This window comes from Anthonomus grandis, chromosome 8 (genome assembly GCF_022605725.1).
Source record: "Anthonomus grandis grandis chromosome 8, icAntGran1.3, whole genome shotgun sequence".
NCBI classification, from domain to species: Eukaryota; Metazoa; Arthropoda; class Insecta; order Coleoptera; family Curculionidae; genus Anthonomus; species Anthonomus grandis.
The window spans coordinates 6,857,979-6,873,154 of record NC_065553.1 but is presented as its reverse complement, the minus strand read 5'-3'; the positions used below and the strand labels follow the sequence as shown (position 1 = coordinate 6,873,154).

Genomic DNA, 15,176 nt, shown 5'->3' with positions numbered 1-15,176 from the left:
TTGGCGCTTATATTTGGATGATAGTAGTTATTGTGATATTTAGTATTATTGTGAGCGGACTTACTATCTCCTAATGTGAAGGTTGCTTTAGTGTTCCCATGTAAAGGCAATCTAAGATGTCAATGTTTACAAATGTATAGCGCATCTGTTATCGTCATATCATCTCTCGTATTTTCATGACATAAAAAAAGATGAGCCTTCATTGTTTGATCCCTAATTTGTTGGTACTTATTTAATTTATAATATTTACTAAGGAACATTACTAGAGAATTGAATATGCAGTAATTTTTTAGTGACCTTTATACATTAATTTACTATAATCCTGAATAAATCCTGACTTAAAAAGTTTGTTCTTCAACACACTAACAACAAAGTTCGTAATTAAGTTCTAAATTTGTACATTATGGATTTTGAGAAGAGTTTTTATATTTTATTTAATGTTTTAACAAGCGTGTAGAACTGTTGATTTTTATACTAAAACTTATGCATTTTTTGCTATAATCTCTTCTTATAATATGGTAATACATTTTGTGAATATTTCTTGTTTCATTTGTAAAACCCAGACCTATCTATTTGTTAGAAAATGTATGGGCCTTTCGGAAATCCTAGTATGCAAAGAGAAAAAGTGACAAATCGAGGACTTGTCACTTGAGAAAAAACGAAAAAAAGTTGTACATGTTTCCCACTCATTTTAAGCCCACGGTATAGTAGAGCAAAATTTAAAATAGGCACCATAATCAAATTTTAAATTACGCGCTATTATGACGCCACAAAGCCATTTTCACTTCCAGTTAGTACTACTGCTCGACATTCAGGGGACGCAACCATAGGCAACATTTATCGTTTTGCATTACGTGTTCAAAATGCGCTGCTTTTCTAGTTTCTATCGATGTTAAAATTTCTAATTGGTGTCCAATTTGTTCTAGAACTGTTTCATTGGTTACAAGATAAATTCAAGATATTTGAAGCATGCGTTGATAACACCACATTTCAAATGCTTTTAGTCCGAGACTCTGCAACATATATGACAGGTCAGAAACGACAAAACAACGAAATATTCTTAATGGCAAACATATTCATTTTCATATTGCATGTAGGATACTCATGCATGCGCTTGACTGCATTCAACTAAGGGACATTCCAAAATTTTTGAGTAACAGTGCGAGATAAGTTGTAAGATATGTAATGAGTTAGAATAATTATAGCACAATAAACTCATGGAGAATCTGGTGATTGAAAATATAAAATAAAAAATAAGCTTTTGATCGGGTTAACCATGGGGTACTCTTGCAGAAGCTTAGGGCTTTAGGTATTGTGGGGCCTCTTCTTCAGTGGATCTCGGGATTCATCAGAGGTAGAACCCAGATTGTTAATCTTGGAGGTACATGTTCCTCTGAAATTTTGGTACCATCTGGGGTGCCACAGGGCTCTCACTCGGGCCCTGTTTTGTTTTGCCTCTTTTTGATTTATTTAGTTTGGAAACTTGAAGATTGTCGTGTGCTAATGTTTGCTGATGATGTGAAGCTATTTAGGCTTATCACATCCCTTTCTGATGCTGTGCTCCTGCAAAAAGACCTCAATTTATTCTTTGATTGGTGCCGCTTGAATAGAATGTCCCTTAATATCAATAAGTGCCATAAGATTACTTTTTCTAAGCAAAGAAACCCTATTGCTTTTCTTTATAAAATAAATAATGTAGCAATTTGTGTCAAAACAGAGGTTTCTGACTTAGGAATATTTATTGACTCCAGGTTGTCTTTTAAAAGTCACATCAATCAGGTGACTGGTAGGGCAATGAAAATGCTGGGTTTTATCCAACGGTCTACAACTGATTTGTCTTTGTTTACTTTATTGCTCTCTTGTTAGGCCCATCTTGGAGTATGGCTCAATTGTGTGGTCCCCGTCATATAACTGCTACATTGAGCAGATTGAAAAAGCTCAAAATAAATTTTTAAGGGTGGCGGCTTTTAGATGTGGTTACAGGAGACAGGAGTATTACTATTAGTGGGTCAGGGATAACCTGAACTTACCCACATTAGAGTCACGAAGAACATTACTCGACTTATGTTTTATGCATAAGATTTTAAATGCTACTATAGATTGTCCCGAGTTATTATCTCTTTTTAAACTTAGGGTGCCTTCCAGATTGAATAGACAATCAGAAATATTTTCAGTCCCATTCCACCATACCAATTATGGCATTAATGAGCCAATTACACAAATGGCTCGAAGTGCTAATGGTCTGTCAGGACAGATAAACTTTTTTGACTCTAGGATAACATCTTTTAAGGGGCAGTTAAAGAATATTATTTCATAGGGGCTTTAATTAATTAACTCATCTACACCTTTCACTGATTTATAGATAGTTTTGTATCTGAATATATATGTTTGTATGGGTATGCTATGTAATACTTTTGTAAATGGTTTCCGTTAATAAATAAATAAATAAATAAACATAATAAGAAACACAATAATTCATATTTTATTTATTTCTTTTATGATTTCATCAAAATCACTGAAGCTCACCACTTCTTCGGCATGTTCTTTAGGATCAGGCATATCTTTGAGCTTCGCTGGTCTTGGATTATCTCTAAAAAACTGATGTGAAAGACACTAAAAAATATGAATATATAGTGCTAATCTGTATACCCCGAATAAATTACCATAAACCTGTTTAGCAGTAGGTCGCCTACGACCATCATAAATAATAATTTTCTTTAATAGATCCAATGTTGAAGAATCCGCTCCCGGTATTATACGCTTCCAAGGTTTTCCGGGGCTAGAGATAAAGGAAATTTTATTGTAATCAGGCAGCTGTGGTAAATCAGGCCAAGACTCCTTAGTGGGCGTACCTAGGGTGCTTAGAACAATTGCTAGTTGCTCTATGTCTGTCTCTCCCTAAAATTATAAAAGTAGACTATAATATACCGACATAAAAAAACTAAATCTTACCGGAAACAACGGCGTTGTATTAATCATTTCAGCAATAATGCAGCCTACAGACCACACATCTACAGAAGGTGTATATGTTCTAGACCCATATAACAACTCTGGTGCGCGGTACCACCTCGTAGCGACCTGATGGGAATATTGTCTCAACGGCTCTTGCTGATTGTAAATTCTTGCTAGGCCAAAATCTGCTATTTTTAATATTTTTTTAGGGGAAATAAGCAGATTTGCTGGCTTAATGTCCTAAAAAATAAGTTGGTCCTATATAGAGCATGGCAAATAAAGTGGTAAAAACATACTCTATGCATTATATGATTGCTATGCATAAAATCCACTCCGTTTAAAATCATTTTTGAATAGGATTTTGTTTGTGGAACAGACAGTTTGGTAGTTTTTAAAATTTCCTGAAGGCTGCACGGCAGAAACTCCATTATAAATACAACGGAGCTGCCCATGCTAGTTATTTCAAACAGTTTTACTATCTGAAAAAAAATTAACAAAAGATAATGTATACGTGTTTAAACCAATTTCTCACACTGTATTATTAGAAAAATGCCACTGTATAATAATGAGAGTAATATCTTGATATAGGGCGGCCGATCTAAAAACATTTTAAGTTTAAGGGCTTCAATATAAAAGGGCTTATTTTAAAGGGAACATATATTTTTACATGAAAATTCCTAAACTAATCCATTACTATAACTTCAGCCCCTCAGCGGGCATTCATACCATAGTTTTTCAAACGGGAAGGCAAAGTTGATAATTACTTATTTCCAGTATATTATGTACCAATCTCGTTTTACAAGTTATCCTATATCCTAGTTATCCCGGTATTGGACGGGAGCCTGTGGAACAGACCACGCCCCCTCAGATTGCGGAACTTTTAGCTAGCGAGAAAAGGTCGGGCGGAGGTGTGAATGTAACCGGTCATTTACGGTGTTTTTGGTGATGGATTAGGTTTTTGACGGTCGGATTGGGTTTTGTATAGGTTTATTTTTGTATGGTTATTAAGGATAGGAATTGGGATTTGAACACGTTAGGAAGGAAACGAACGGACACTGCGAGAGACTAGACCTCGACTCCCAGCAATAGCTTGATAGCCGGGTTAGAATTTAATCTCTCAAGTTTTGCCATTAGGTTATCTATTTTCTTTTCTTAGATCCCGTCCGGCAAGCTTAGAAGGTTCAGGAGATTTGTGTTTTTAATTGACAAATCGGGCCGTTTCATGTGCAATGATGTATTGCCGTTTTAAACCAGCCCAGTTCCTCCGGCTCAAATCCCTTTGCCCTCAGCTCCTCCTCGACCTCTTCTAGCTTGAAGTTTTGGTCAAGTCCTCTCAATATCACGTTCAGCTTCCTGTCCTCCTCAAGGAAGAAGGAATGGAATTCCATTCCCTCCCCCTTGAGAAGACCTGTTAATGCTCGGTGGTCATTTGGAGTTTTGGGTAAGAGTGCTAATACCAGTCTGTCTTTTTGCACTTTTACAATGTTTTTTTTTTCACAAAATAACTTTTATTTTGCGGCCCAGTTTTTTGTGTCTCTTAACACTACTTTTGGGACTTTATTTATATTTGTGATGGGATCAGTGCTCTTCCCCTTGGCCGCCAAGGAGTGGGTTATTTAAGGGCATGTAGAGTGGATTTTTTTTTTTAACTTTGGAAAGGGATTTTCAGTGGAGTTTTTGGTAGGATCTGCAGCTGACGATGTTGAGGGGCCTGGCTCCCTGTTTGTAGTTATCTCAGGGTAAACCGGTTCCGAGGCCGGCTCGTCTCCGTCTTGTGAAGGCGGAGACAGGCCCGCGTCTTCCCTGGTTCTTTTATTTTTGTGTATTTCTTTTTGATTTTTATCGCTAGCCAGACCCCCCTGATCTGTCAGTTTCTCTTTCAGTTTAGAGTTTTTGATGGTAAGGGTTTCATTTTGGATCAGCACCTCCCCGAGTTTACCTTTCAGGTCCGAGATCTGCCCATTGAGAGATTGATTCTCTGAGATTAACTTATTAATCTTCTGTTCAAATAGTTGTATTCTCTCAATGATCTGAGAGTTTTTAAGCTTAATCTCATTCATCTCGTTAGCACTTTTCTCAATTTGCAAATCTCGTTCCCGAATCTTCTCCTCGAGTTTGCGTACTCTCTCCTCGCTTTGCCTATCTTCCGCACTCTGGGGTGGCGTTTTGCCAGTTCCCTGGTCGGGGTTTGGTGTGGTTTTGATTATTTTGGAGGATAGTCTAGGATAACGGGATTTATATTGAGGTTTAAGGAACTTAGAGGAGTCGTCCAAAGTCTTACCCCTCTCTCTCTCTTGTCTACTTGTCATTCTCTTTCGGTCTTCACTTTTGGAGGATCTATCCGTATCCATCTGACATGTCCATTGTTTGCTTTTCTTCTTTTTTCCGGCGATGGTTGTGCCCCCCACTAACGATGGGGGGCGAGTCGACGTTTTTCTCCGTCGTTCTTGCTTTTGAGTCTTCTCTGGTTATTGTGCGAATTGGGTGTTCCACGCTGTGTATTTCAATGGATGAACTTTACTGACTGACGTGCACTTATGGCGACTGAGTGTCGAATAATTTTTAACACCTTGTAGAACTCGTCAAAAGAAGTTAATATGCCAAATTAGTTATATACAAAAACTGCATAATAAGCGAGTTAAATGGTTACCGTTTAAAAAAAATGATTCAAAATTATATGTTATTAACTGTTATATGTCCAAGACTATTAATATGACATTATCATTAATTTGTATTTTATTATAAATTAACAATGTTAATTATATATGTATTGTATTAGAATACTTGAAATCTTGTATTTTCATTTTCTAGATCATTACATACTATATTTCTATTTACATAAAATTATACAGTTATATTTTATTTATATACCTCTAAATTAAGTAAATATTACTATTAAAGGGACTTTTTGGATTCTTTGCATATTACACATATGCACCAGTATTACCTGAAAGTATTTTTTGAAATAAAATGTTGATACAAAAGTTAAATTTACCTACATAAAATTAAGGAAACTACCTACATAAAATTGCAGTCGGTTTCTGCTTGGTTAAAATAGTTTTGCCTTAACTAAGTAAAGTAAATTAACTATTGTAAGTATTGAAAACACTAATCTGTTTAAATCGAGTAGAGTACCCATAGGCTATTGCATTTACTAGTTTTTTTCAAGTTCGGCGGGTTTAGAATTCGAATTTCCCGTCCCTAATTGAATTCACATTTGGCGCCGGACTTCTTTACGCTTTCCTTCAAATCTGATTGGTTAAACAGGTTGCTAATAGAGTTATGGGCATATATTTGTAGGTACGAGTAGGTATATATTTTCGTGTGATTAGGGTTGTTCTGCGACATACATTTTTGTAGTTTATTGTATATTTTAGTAAAAATAGTGATTTTTTTTATCAACCCTTCCCTACTCCTGTGTCCATTATATAGACTACGCTCAAAAGAAAAATGGTCACCCGATTTAAAATACCAATGCCTTATTTAGTATTGGAAGTTTACATGCATAAGTGCAGACCAATGTTATCAAATGTTAATAACCATCAATTGTACTGTAGATATAATTACAATACTTCATTTTTAGTTTATATAACCGCCATCGGGTGGTGTATCGTTTACATTTTATTGCCAGTCAATACGATAGCTGAACACGAAAACTCTCAGCCTCAATAAATACGAAAATTTACTTACATTTTTGGCCTTTAATGCTCGTAAAGCACACATTTCCCTAACAGTATTTTTAGGAATACCTAACTCAGTATTAATGGAGATTTTTTTCAATGCGACAATTTTATCGGACCTTTTGTCTAAACCTTTATAGACGCATCCGTGAGCCCCCTCGCCCGCCCTTCCAGTTATTTTGTAACTTTCCATATTATGTTATTCAATTTTGCATATTCGATTCAAACACAATTCCAAGTAAACTGTTTATTATGAGGTTAATGTAATGTTTGTATTATGCTTTTAAAGTTTCCAGGGTTACCCAATATGGTGAGGCTATAGGTGCTTAGATAAGGATGGTGACGGGAACTTAGGAAGTCGCTGTTTTAATGGATAACTTGATTAGCATTTAAAAATGCTCTTTATAACATGGTTAAAGTTTTCATAAATTAAGCTAATTAATTTAGTAAACCTCCATTTTCCAAAAATCAAGATATCAAAATTATTAAATATGATTAAAACTAATAAAGATTGGCATAAAATAGGGTGGACCATCAAAAACGTGTGTATAGCAATCGTTTGATATGGAGGAAATTTAAATGGAAATCTGTAAAATGGAAAATCTAGGCAATCCGTTGGTTGCCTATAAAACACAATTGAAGTGGCAACACTGCGTCATATGTTAGACTTAGTTGCTCATGCCAAAGTCATTATCATTAGTGTCAACATTTCTAACCCTATTTTTTGTTGTCAAAAACTTGATCGTCATTCTAAACTCGAAAATCCTACCCAAACAAAGTTGAAAATCATTTTACCAGTCTTATATAGGCAAAATGGAAGCTATGGATGTTGTTTTACCGGAAAAGGTAAGAAAGGCTGCTTATTTCAGTTATTATCCAACCCAATGGGCCATCTTTTTCTTTTCTCTCATTAAACTCATAACTGTATATAGCATCCTATTCAAATTTTAGGAAGAAGGTAGTCCCTCAGATACGACAAAGCAAACCCTGCAGGACTTGGACACGGAGGATCTCTATACAAAATACAAAAAACTCCAGCAAATGCTCGAGTTTCTTGAAGTGCAAGAGGAGTACATTAAAGATGAACAGAGGAACTTAAAAAAGGAGTATTTACATGCCCAGGAGGAAGTTAAGAGAATTCAAAGTGTCCCACTTGTCATTGGACAGTTCTTGGAAGCAGTTGATCAAAACACTGGTAAGTGTAGTATCATTAATTTAAATAAGCTATTTATTAGAGATACAGGTGCAAGACCTTTGCTAGCATCTGTTTATGATGATGCTTCTTCTCTCTGAGGATCATTAGTGTGATAAACATCAGATTTAGCCTCCAACTAAATTGAAGCAATTTTTACTTGATTATGCTGAGTTTTACCAAAAACAACTAGTGATTTTAGAATATCTTTACACCAGAATTAATGAAACTGTGAATTTTATATATTTCTTTATCACAGCTTATTAATTAAATTTTGTCCAGTGTCTACTAAAGGTTGTTTACAATCATTTCTATGTTCAAATAAATGACTTAAAATTCTAGTGTTATTAAAATCTGCTTAAAAATCTCAAAGCAATATATTTTTGAGGTTAACTTGAATGGTAGTGTTTTCTTGTAATTGATAAAAGTATTGCTTCAGATTCTATCAATTTGGCTTTGAACCATTATAGTTATTAAATGATTTATCAATTTATAATCAGATCAATGAGAGTGTTCCACAGAATCGAGTTGTTTTTTAAAACATAGTTTGTTATTAAATGATTAATAAAATATCATGGATTTTTTTGAAATTCCTTATTTATTACACAAATTTCACCAACACCTAGAATGATTAATAAATGTACCACTATATCTAATATATCCAGGTTTCTGTGAAAAAAAATTTTACTAGAACAAGTAAAAAAGGTTAATCTCTGATACATTTGCTCTTTAAAAATATAAACACATGTCTTTTTTAGAGTATTAGTATAACTATTTTAATATTAGTTTTGAAAAAACTTTCAAACTGTTGCATATAAATATAAATTATACATAAAGATATGATATAAAATCTTAACCCTTCCTTGTATATACATTCTTAACTGTCTGTTGAAATTCATAAAAGCAAAGATAGTTATAAAAAAAATATAGATTTTCACTCTAATAACACAAGAACTGCACAACACATAAGTCCCCCTTATTTAAAACTACAAAAATCAAAGAATAATTCACTGACCCTTAGTCTTTACAACAAATTACAATGTTTTACTTGTCAGAGATACTCTTCTAGAACACAACTTTTATTCTGTTGATGAGTTTATAACCATGCCTCTGAATGAATGACAAATGTACTCAGATCTTGACAGATTTTTTGTCAAATTTTATTGTACTTTTTTATTACTATTATAACTTTGTTCAGCAACAGTGTATATTTTTGTTTATATTTTTTGTCTATATATGTTTTTGTTTGTATTTGATTTTAAATTTGTGTAATGACTTATAGGTATGTAATTTTTTTTTCAATTGTTGTTGAACTGTATTTTTAGCTTCTGCATACACTGTTTTTCTTGTTTAGTTTTGTAACTTGTGTAAGACTGTAATGTTACTAGCATCAATAAACTACTCTACTCTACTCTATATATTTTCTGTTTTACCTTAGGCATTGTTGGTTCGACTACTGGCTCGAATTACTACGTTAGAATTCTGTCAACCATTGACAGAGAACTGCTTAAACCCAGTGCAAGTGTGGCATTGCACAAACACAGCAATGCTTTAGTAGATGTACTGCCTCCAGAGGCAGACTCTTCAATAAGCATGCTTCAGGCTGACGAGAAACCAGATGTTAGTTATGCAGATATTGGTGGTATGGATATGCAGAAACAAGAAATTAGGGAAGCAGTGGAGTTGCCTTTGACTCACTTTGAGCTGTATAAGCAAATTGGAATTGACCCTCCCAGAGGTGTCTTGATGTACGGCCCACCTGGATGTGGCAAAACTATGTTGGCAAAGGCTGTTGCTCATCATACAACTGGTAAGAGACTTATGTTGTTTATAGGCAACAGTGTTTGAAATGGTTTTTAAATTTGACGTATTGGTTTTTAAGTTACCAGAAAGTCTAAAATATAAGTTTTATTCATAAAGTGGCATATTAGTTGAATGATAATTATATTAGGAAGCAGAGTTAAAATGAATTCTTGATTTGATGTATTCAATAATTTATTTTTTAATGAATATTAAATAATTAATGGTTTAATCAAAATTTCTTACTAGATGCATATTTCAATAGCATTTTCTTTTTAAACTCAGTGATCTGGATTTTGCATACCAAGATTTGCTTTATACACACAATTTCAAATATTTTATTTCTTTGTATGATTGTATGAACAGGCAGATTAATTAACATTTATTCCTTTTCAAATACATTTTGATATATAAGTAATTTTGAACTTTAGCTACTAGTACTAGCAAATACCAGTTAGAATAATAGTTCAATATATTCAACTTCAATATAAAATATTACAATTCTAAGAATATAATGCACCTAGATACCAGAGTATCTGTATGTGCTATGGTAGAAACAATTCAAAAATTCTAATATATCAATGTTGTTACCCTTAGCAGACTAGCCGTTATATAAATTAGTTCACAATATTTAACATTTTAAATAAGTTTACCCAAAACTACATAACAAAAATCAAAAACCAGACAATAAAAATGAGAAAAAAAGGAAAAAAAAAAAAAAAAAAAGATTCATATACTATATACACATATACATTTTACCTACAAAGGTATTATGTAGTATTTTACAGAATTTTCTAGTCTTTGGTACCTAAAACCTATAATATTTGAAACAAAATAAATAATTGAATAAATGTCCATACTGAGATTTTTTTCTTTTTCCCTTATGTATTTATGTTGTGATTGCTATCGAGTAAGAAAATAAAAAGTTTGGTGAAAAGCAGAATATTGATACAAGCACTTATGATCAATCAACAAAATTTTCTTTTGTTTCCTAATATATAACTTAGGGCATGCTCATTAAACTTTTTGAAGTATTTCTGTTGTTTGACATTTTCTGGGAGAAGGTTATAAAATTTTGGAGCTAAAAATACTGCCGAATGTTGACCAAAATCTCGAATCATATAAGGTAGTACAATTTGCTGGTGTTTATTAGCTCGGGTTTGGTGTCTATGGTTTATTATACTTTGTTTACCATAGAATTTATGAACATAAGAGCAACAGGTTGTTATAAAAAGAGTTTTCAAATCTTGCAAGATTTCAGAATTATATAATTGCTTTGTTGAAAATAACCTAGGTCTCTTTAACATTATCTTTACTATTGAGTTTTGTATTGTTTTAAGATTTTTTAGACTGTTTTCATATGCCCCACCCCAAATCAATATCCCATACCTTAATCGGGGTTCCACGAGAGCTTTATAGATCAACACAATGAGTTTTCTGCACAAAATTTCCCTTAATAAATAAAATTTATGTAAGAGTGCCTTTATCTTTTTTGTTAAATAATCAATGTGTATATCCCATTTTAGATGTTAGTCTATATGGACTCCCAAATATTTTATAGAGTTTACCTGTGCAATTGGTTCATTAATATTGTTTACAATAATATTTTGAAAGTTTGGTCTATTTGAACTGTTTATGGAAAATGCTATATATTTAGATTTTTTTGGATTTAGTGACAATTTAAAGGTGTCGAAAAAATTTTTGATTAATGATAGACCTTCTTGAAACTTAACTTTTTTGCTTCTTGCCATGTGTTTCCAATAAGCAAGAGAATGACGCAGAAATTTTGTCAAATACCAAGTTTGGCGTTTAAAAAACTGAAATAAAATGTTTGCTTTATTTGATTTCAGCTGCCTTCATTCGTGTGGTGGGTTCCGAATTCGTCCAAAAGTACCTTGGCGAGGGCCCTAGGATGGTGAGAGACGTGTTCAGGCTTGCAAAAGAAAACTCTCCAGCTATTATTTTTATTGATGAAATCGATGCTATCGCCACAAAACGTTTCGACGCCCAAACTGGTGCCGATCGTGAAGTACAACGTATTCTTTTGGAACTTTTAAATCAGATGGACGGATTTGACCAAACTACCAATGTGAAGGTGAATAGTTGTCTGGAAAGAATGCGTATTTTTTTCTATTGGATAATTTTTTCGTTTTATTACAACTATCATTAAATGAGCCTGTGTTAATTGACCATAACGTCCTGTTCAACTGTGTTCATTAAGATAAAAAAAAACCTTTAATGTTTGCCTTTCTTAAGAAAAGGTCATGTAAAACAAATAATCGATCTTTATCAAAGTACTCTTAATTATTATGGTAATTAAAAGTTAAATTTATTTAACATAGATTTTTAAGAAAATTAAGACTAAATAATTAATGCCAGTCTGAAAAATACCTATAATAGAATCCGAAAAAAATGTACAAAAGTAAATTGCGGTGAACTCCACGCCAAAAGAAAAAAATACGGTCACGAAAAAATAGTGTGTACATAATTAAAAAACAATTTATTAAATCTAATTCAAAAAGAGGAATGTAGAGGCCCTTTTGTACTTTTGATCAAAAATTTAGTCCCATAAAATCAATATTTTAGTGAAATTTTACGTTAAGAAATATGGCCGTTGCTTTAATTGTTTTAATGTTTTTGAACTCCAAATTTTACTTGCCTAATTAGACAAAAACAAGATAATTACTGTTTAGATTAAAATTAAAAGTATTCAGTCGAATTTGCAGCGACAATTTTCTTCCATATAGTCCTTTTACTTTATTAAGTAAAGAAATTTTTTGGTATTTAAATATATTAGTTCAGTGAATTTAAATCTACACGGTTGCCTACTTTTAATTAGTAAAATAATATATACCACCTAAACCGTGTCAGTTCTGCAATATAAAACATATAATGTTTATTGGGCCAAGAATTTACAACCACTTGCCAATACAAGTAAAAAATGTTGCTAAATTAAATTGTCGTTATTTAAATCAAATTTCTACCTGGATAAAAAGCCAGCAAATATTTTTAATTCTCCCAATGTTACGATGTTAAGAATTGATGTTGGATATTAGTTAGAAATTATAATTTTTTACTTTTAACTTATTTTAGTTTATCTTTGGTTTGTGTTTCCAAAACTTCTTGCTTGTAGTGTTCTTTTTTCATTTATTTTATTCCAAATTTAGTATAATGATTCTATTGAGATTCGTATTTTGTACTTTTTTTCTATAAATAAATGTTATAATATTTAAGTAGAATCCAGGCAAGCTATGTGTAGCTTAAGGTTTCATTGTCATATTTTTTTCTGAAAAGTAGTGCAATATTGTTTATATTAATAAAGAATTTCGACTTTGAATATAATATAAAAAGATGTATAAATATGGACAATAAAGTGAAAAATAGTATTGGTTCATATTAATCATGAATCACAGCATCCAACTGGAAAAAATTACCAAATTGATCATTCAATCTAAACTTTTCGATAAATGTTGACTTTACTTGTTAGGTGATCATGGCAACTAATAGGGCAGACACTTTAGATCCTGCTCTGTTGCGTCCGGGCCGTTTGGATAGAAAAATCGAATTTCCCCTCCCCGATAGGAGACAGAAACGATTGGTTTTCAGCACCATCACTTCCAGAATGAACTTGTCCGAAGAGGTATGTAAACCATCAACTGGTTCTTAAGCAAATTTGACGAATAATTGTTTCAGGTTGACTTGGAGGATTACGTGGCAAGGCCTGATAAAATATCCGGTGCTGATATTAACGCCATTTGTCAGGAGGCGGGAATGCACGCCGTAAGGGAAAACCGATATATCGTATTGCCTAAAGATTTCGAAAAGGGATATAAAAATAACATTAAGAAGGACGAGAGTGAACACGAGTTTTATAAATAAAATATTTAGTGTTCAGAAGTGTCTGCTTAATAACTTTTCTTTCTGTATTTGTGTTTAAATATGCTAATTATAAAATGATAATAAAGATATAAGAGTTTTTTTTTGTTCCTGGCATTGCTATTGGCGCATAGTAGAATTTTGGATATTGTAAAGGTTTTAGGCCTGTGATTTCTGGTCAGGTCGTAAATTATCTAATAAAGAAGATCAAGTGGGAATTAGAAGTTATAAAAATTTTCCTCGTTCCTTTCAAAAGGATTAAATTAATCTTTTGGTTAAATCGTTAAAACAAGACGTCGTAGATCAAACACAGGGTTAAAGAGATATCCACTTGGAATTAAATTGGAACCAATAGATATAACCCAAGTAACAATTTAGGTTCTAAAAAGGTTATAAATAAGTCCTAGAACCTGTTTAAGAAAAATTATTGATTATACCATTAAGCACAAACAACGTTATTTATTAGCCCGCATAACCTCCTGTAGTAAAAAAAAGCCCAGCCCTAAAGAGGTTATCGTTGCCAATAGGCCCTGGCCAATTTCAAACCAGATCGCATATCACAGAACCTATATAGCTAATAGAAATAACCTTTATCGAACCCGAAGATGCCTAAAAGTAACCTGTGTAGAACCTGAAAGCTTTTACGCCTACCTGTTTACAACTCTTTAGCAAAGTCCTTTTAGGTGGTTATATAGTTTGGCCTGTTCACCGGCTTTTGGCATTTCAGATACATATTGAAGTATTAAAATTTTGCCATTTAGTTTTAAATATGGTATTTCAGAGATACCAAAGTATAAAAATCTGACCTTTTAGTTTTAAATATGATACAGCCATGGTAAAATTAAGACAACACCAAAATAAAAAGCAATGGTGACATTTTCAGTAAGTATGACTTTATTTTAGAAAAAAATATATTATACTGGAATAGATGACCGATTTTGATTGCGCACACCAGTTTCTTGAAAAAGTTGGGTGTAATTTAACTGTAAAACACGCGCGCCTTTGATATCTTACAAATTAAACATTATTCAGTGCCAATAAAAAAATAAAAAATTTATATATTTTTATTTCTGAGATGCTTTAGTGATAATATGTACTTAAATGCTCCAGTGTCTTTATATATTATCTAAATTGTTTACATATTACATTATTTTTGCCTGTATTTGAATAGCTTATAAAAATGGAAGAATTACATTTTTTCTTCAAAATGGACGCCTAGCAGGATATGCTTTTAAGCTGCTATAATAACTTAACTAAGTATCAAAAGCTATGTCGTAGGACAGAAGGCTTAAAAAAATGCTAGTGGGTTTTAAAAAAAGCTAAAACAGGGCTAACTAGCATCTTCCAGGACTTATAGGCCACTTTTAATAACCAATTAGCTGGCAAAGTCTGGGCGAATTTCAATAAATGGGTTTTAGGCATTTAGTAGGATCTATTGGCATTATTTATTACTACGCGGGATTTCTTGATTCTTCTTTATTGCAATTCAGTTTGCGTTTGGTTTTGGTGGTTTCAGTTACTGTGAAAATAAAAGTGTGTTTTTTTATCGTTCAAATTGCATACAGGGCTGTATTTAGGTACATAAAAAGGTAAGTTCATTTTAGTTCATATAATAAAGATAGATAAAGCGATTTTGATAAAGATAAATACATACATGTTTAGAGGTTGTGAGTACC

At 32.7% G+C, this 15,176-nt stretch overlaps 2 protein-coding genes across 3 annotated transcripts; one reads left to right on the top strand and one right to left on the bottom strand.

Annotated features, from left to right (window-relative positions):
• Nucleotides 1–2,467: 2,467 nt before the first annotated feature.
• On the bottom strand, nucleotides 2,468–6,900 carry LOC126739472 (cyclin-dependent kinase 20-like). 2 transcript variants are annotated; one of them, XM_050445150.1, is made up of 5 exons: nucleotides 6,643–6,900; nucleotides 3,249–3,431; nucleotides 2,953–3,192; nucleotides 2,650–2,898; nucleotides 2,468–2,590 (listed from the first exon to the last, which is right to left on the bottom strand). In XM_050445150.1, the coding sequence occupies exons 1-5, from the start codon at nucleotides 6,823–6,825 to the stop codon at nucleotides 2,585–2,587; spliced, it is 861 nt and encodes a 286-aa protein (XP_050301107.1). In that variant the 5' UTR covers nucleotides 6,826–6,900; the 3' UTR covers nucleotides 2,468–2,584. The 2 variants fall into 2 exon arrangements, with proteins under 2 accessions (XP_050301107.1, XP_050301106.1); XM_050445149.1 differs by having other exon boundaries at nucleotides 2,468–2,613; nucleotides 2,671–2,898.
• Nucleotides 6,901–7,317: 417 nt separating this feature from the next.
• On the top strand, nucleotides 7,318–13,595 carry LOC126739746 (26S proteasome regulatory subunit 6B). Its single transcript, XM_050445546.1, has 6 exons — nucleotides 7,318–7,478; nucleotides 7,584–7,827; nucleotides 9,263–9,634; nucleotides 11,475–11,719; nucleotides 13,112–13,264; nucleotides 13,318–13,595. The coding sequence occupies exons 1-6, from the start codon at nucleotides 7,446–7,448 to the stop codon at nucleotides 13,501–13,503; spliced, it is 1,233 nt and encodes a 410-aa protein (XP_050301503.1). The 5' UTR covers nucleotides 7,318–7,445; the 3' UTR covers nucleotides 13,504–13,595.
• The last annotated feature ends 1,581 nt before the right edge of the window (nucleotides 13,596–15,176 follow it).

Coding starts and splice junctions, on each gene's coding strand:
- LOC126739746 (XM_050445546.1), top strand. CDS start 7,446: ATGGAAGCTATGGATGTTGTTTTACCGGAAAAG. Junction 9,635..11,474: donor TGTTGCTCATCATACAACTG/GTAAGAGACTTA, acceptor ATTTGATTTCAG/CTGCCTTCATTCGTGTGGTG. Junction 11,720..13,111: donor ACCAAACTACCAATGTGAAG/GTGAATAGTTGT, acceptor TTTACTTGTTAG/GTGATCATGGCAACTAATAG.
- LOC126739472 (XM_050445149.1), bottom strand. CDS start 6,825: ATGGAAAGTTACAAAATAACTGGAAGGGCGGGCGAGGGGGCTCACGGA. Junction 3,432..6,642: donor GAGCATTAAAGGCCAAAAAT/GTAAGTAAATTT, acceptor ATTTTTTTTCAG/ATAGTAAAACTGTTTGAAAT. Junction 2,614..2,670: donor GGCGACCTACTGCTAAACAG/GTTTATGGTAAT, acceptor CATATTTTTTAG/TGTCTTTCACATCAGTTTTT.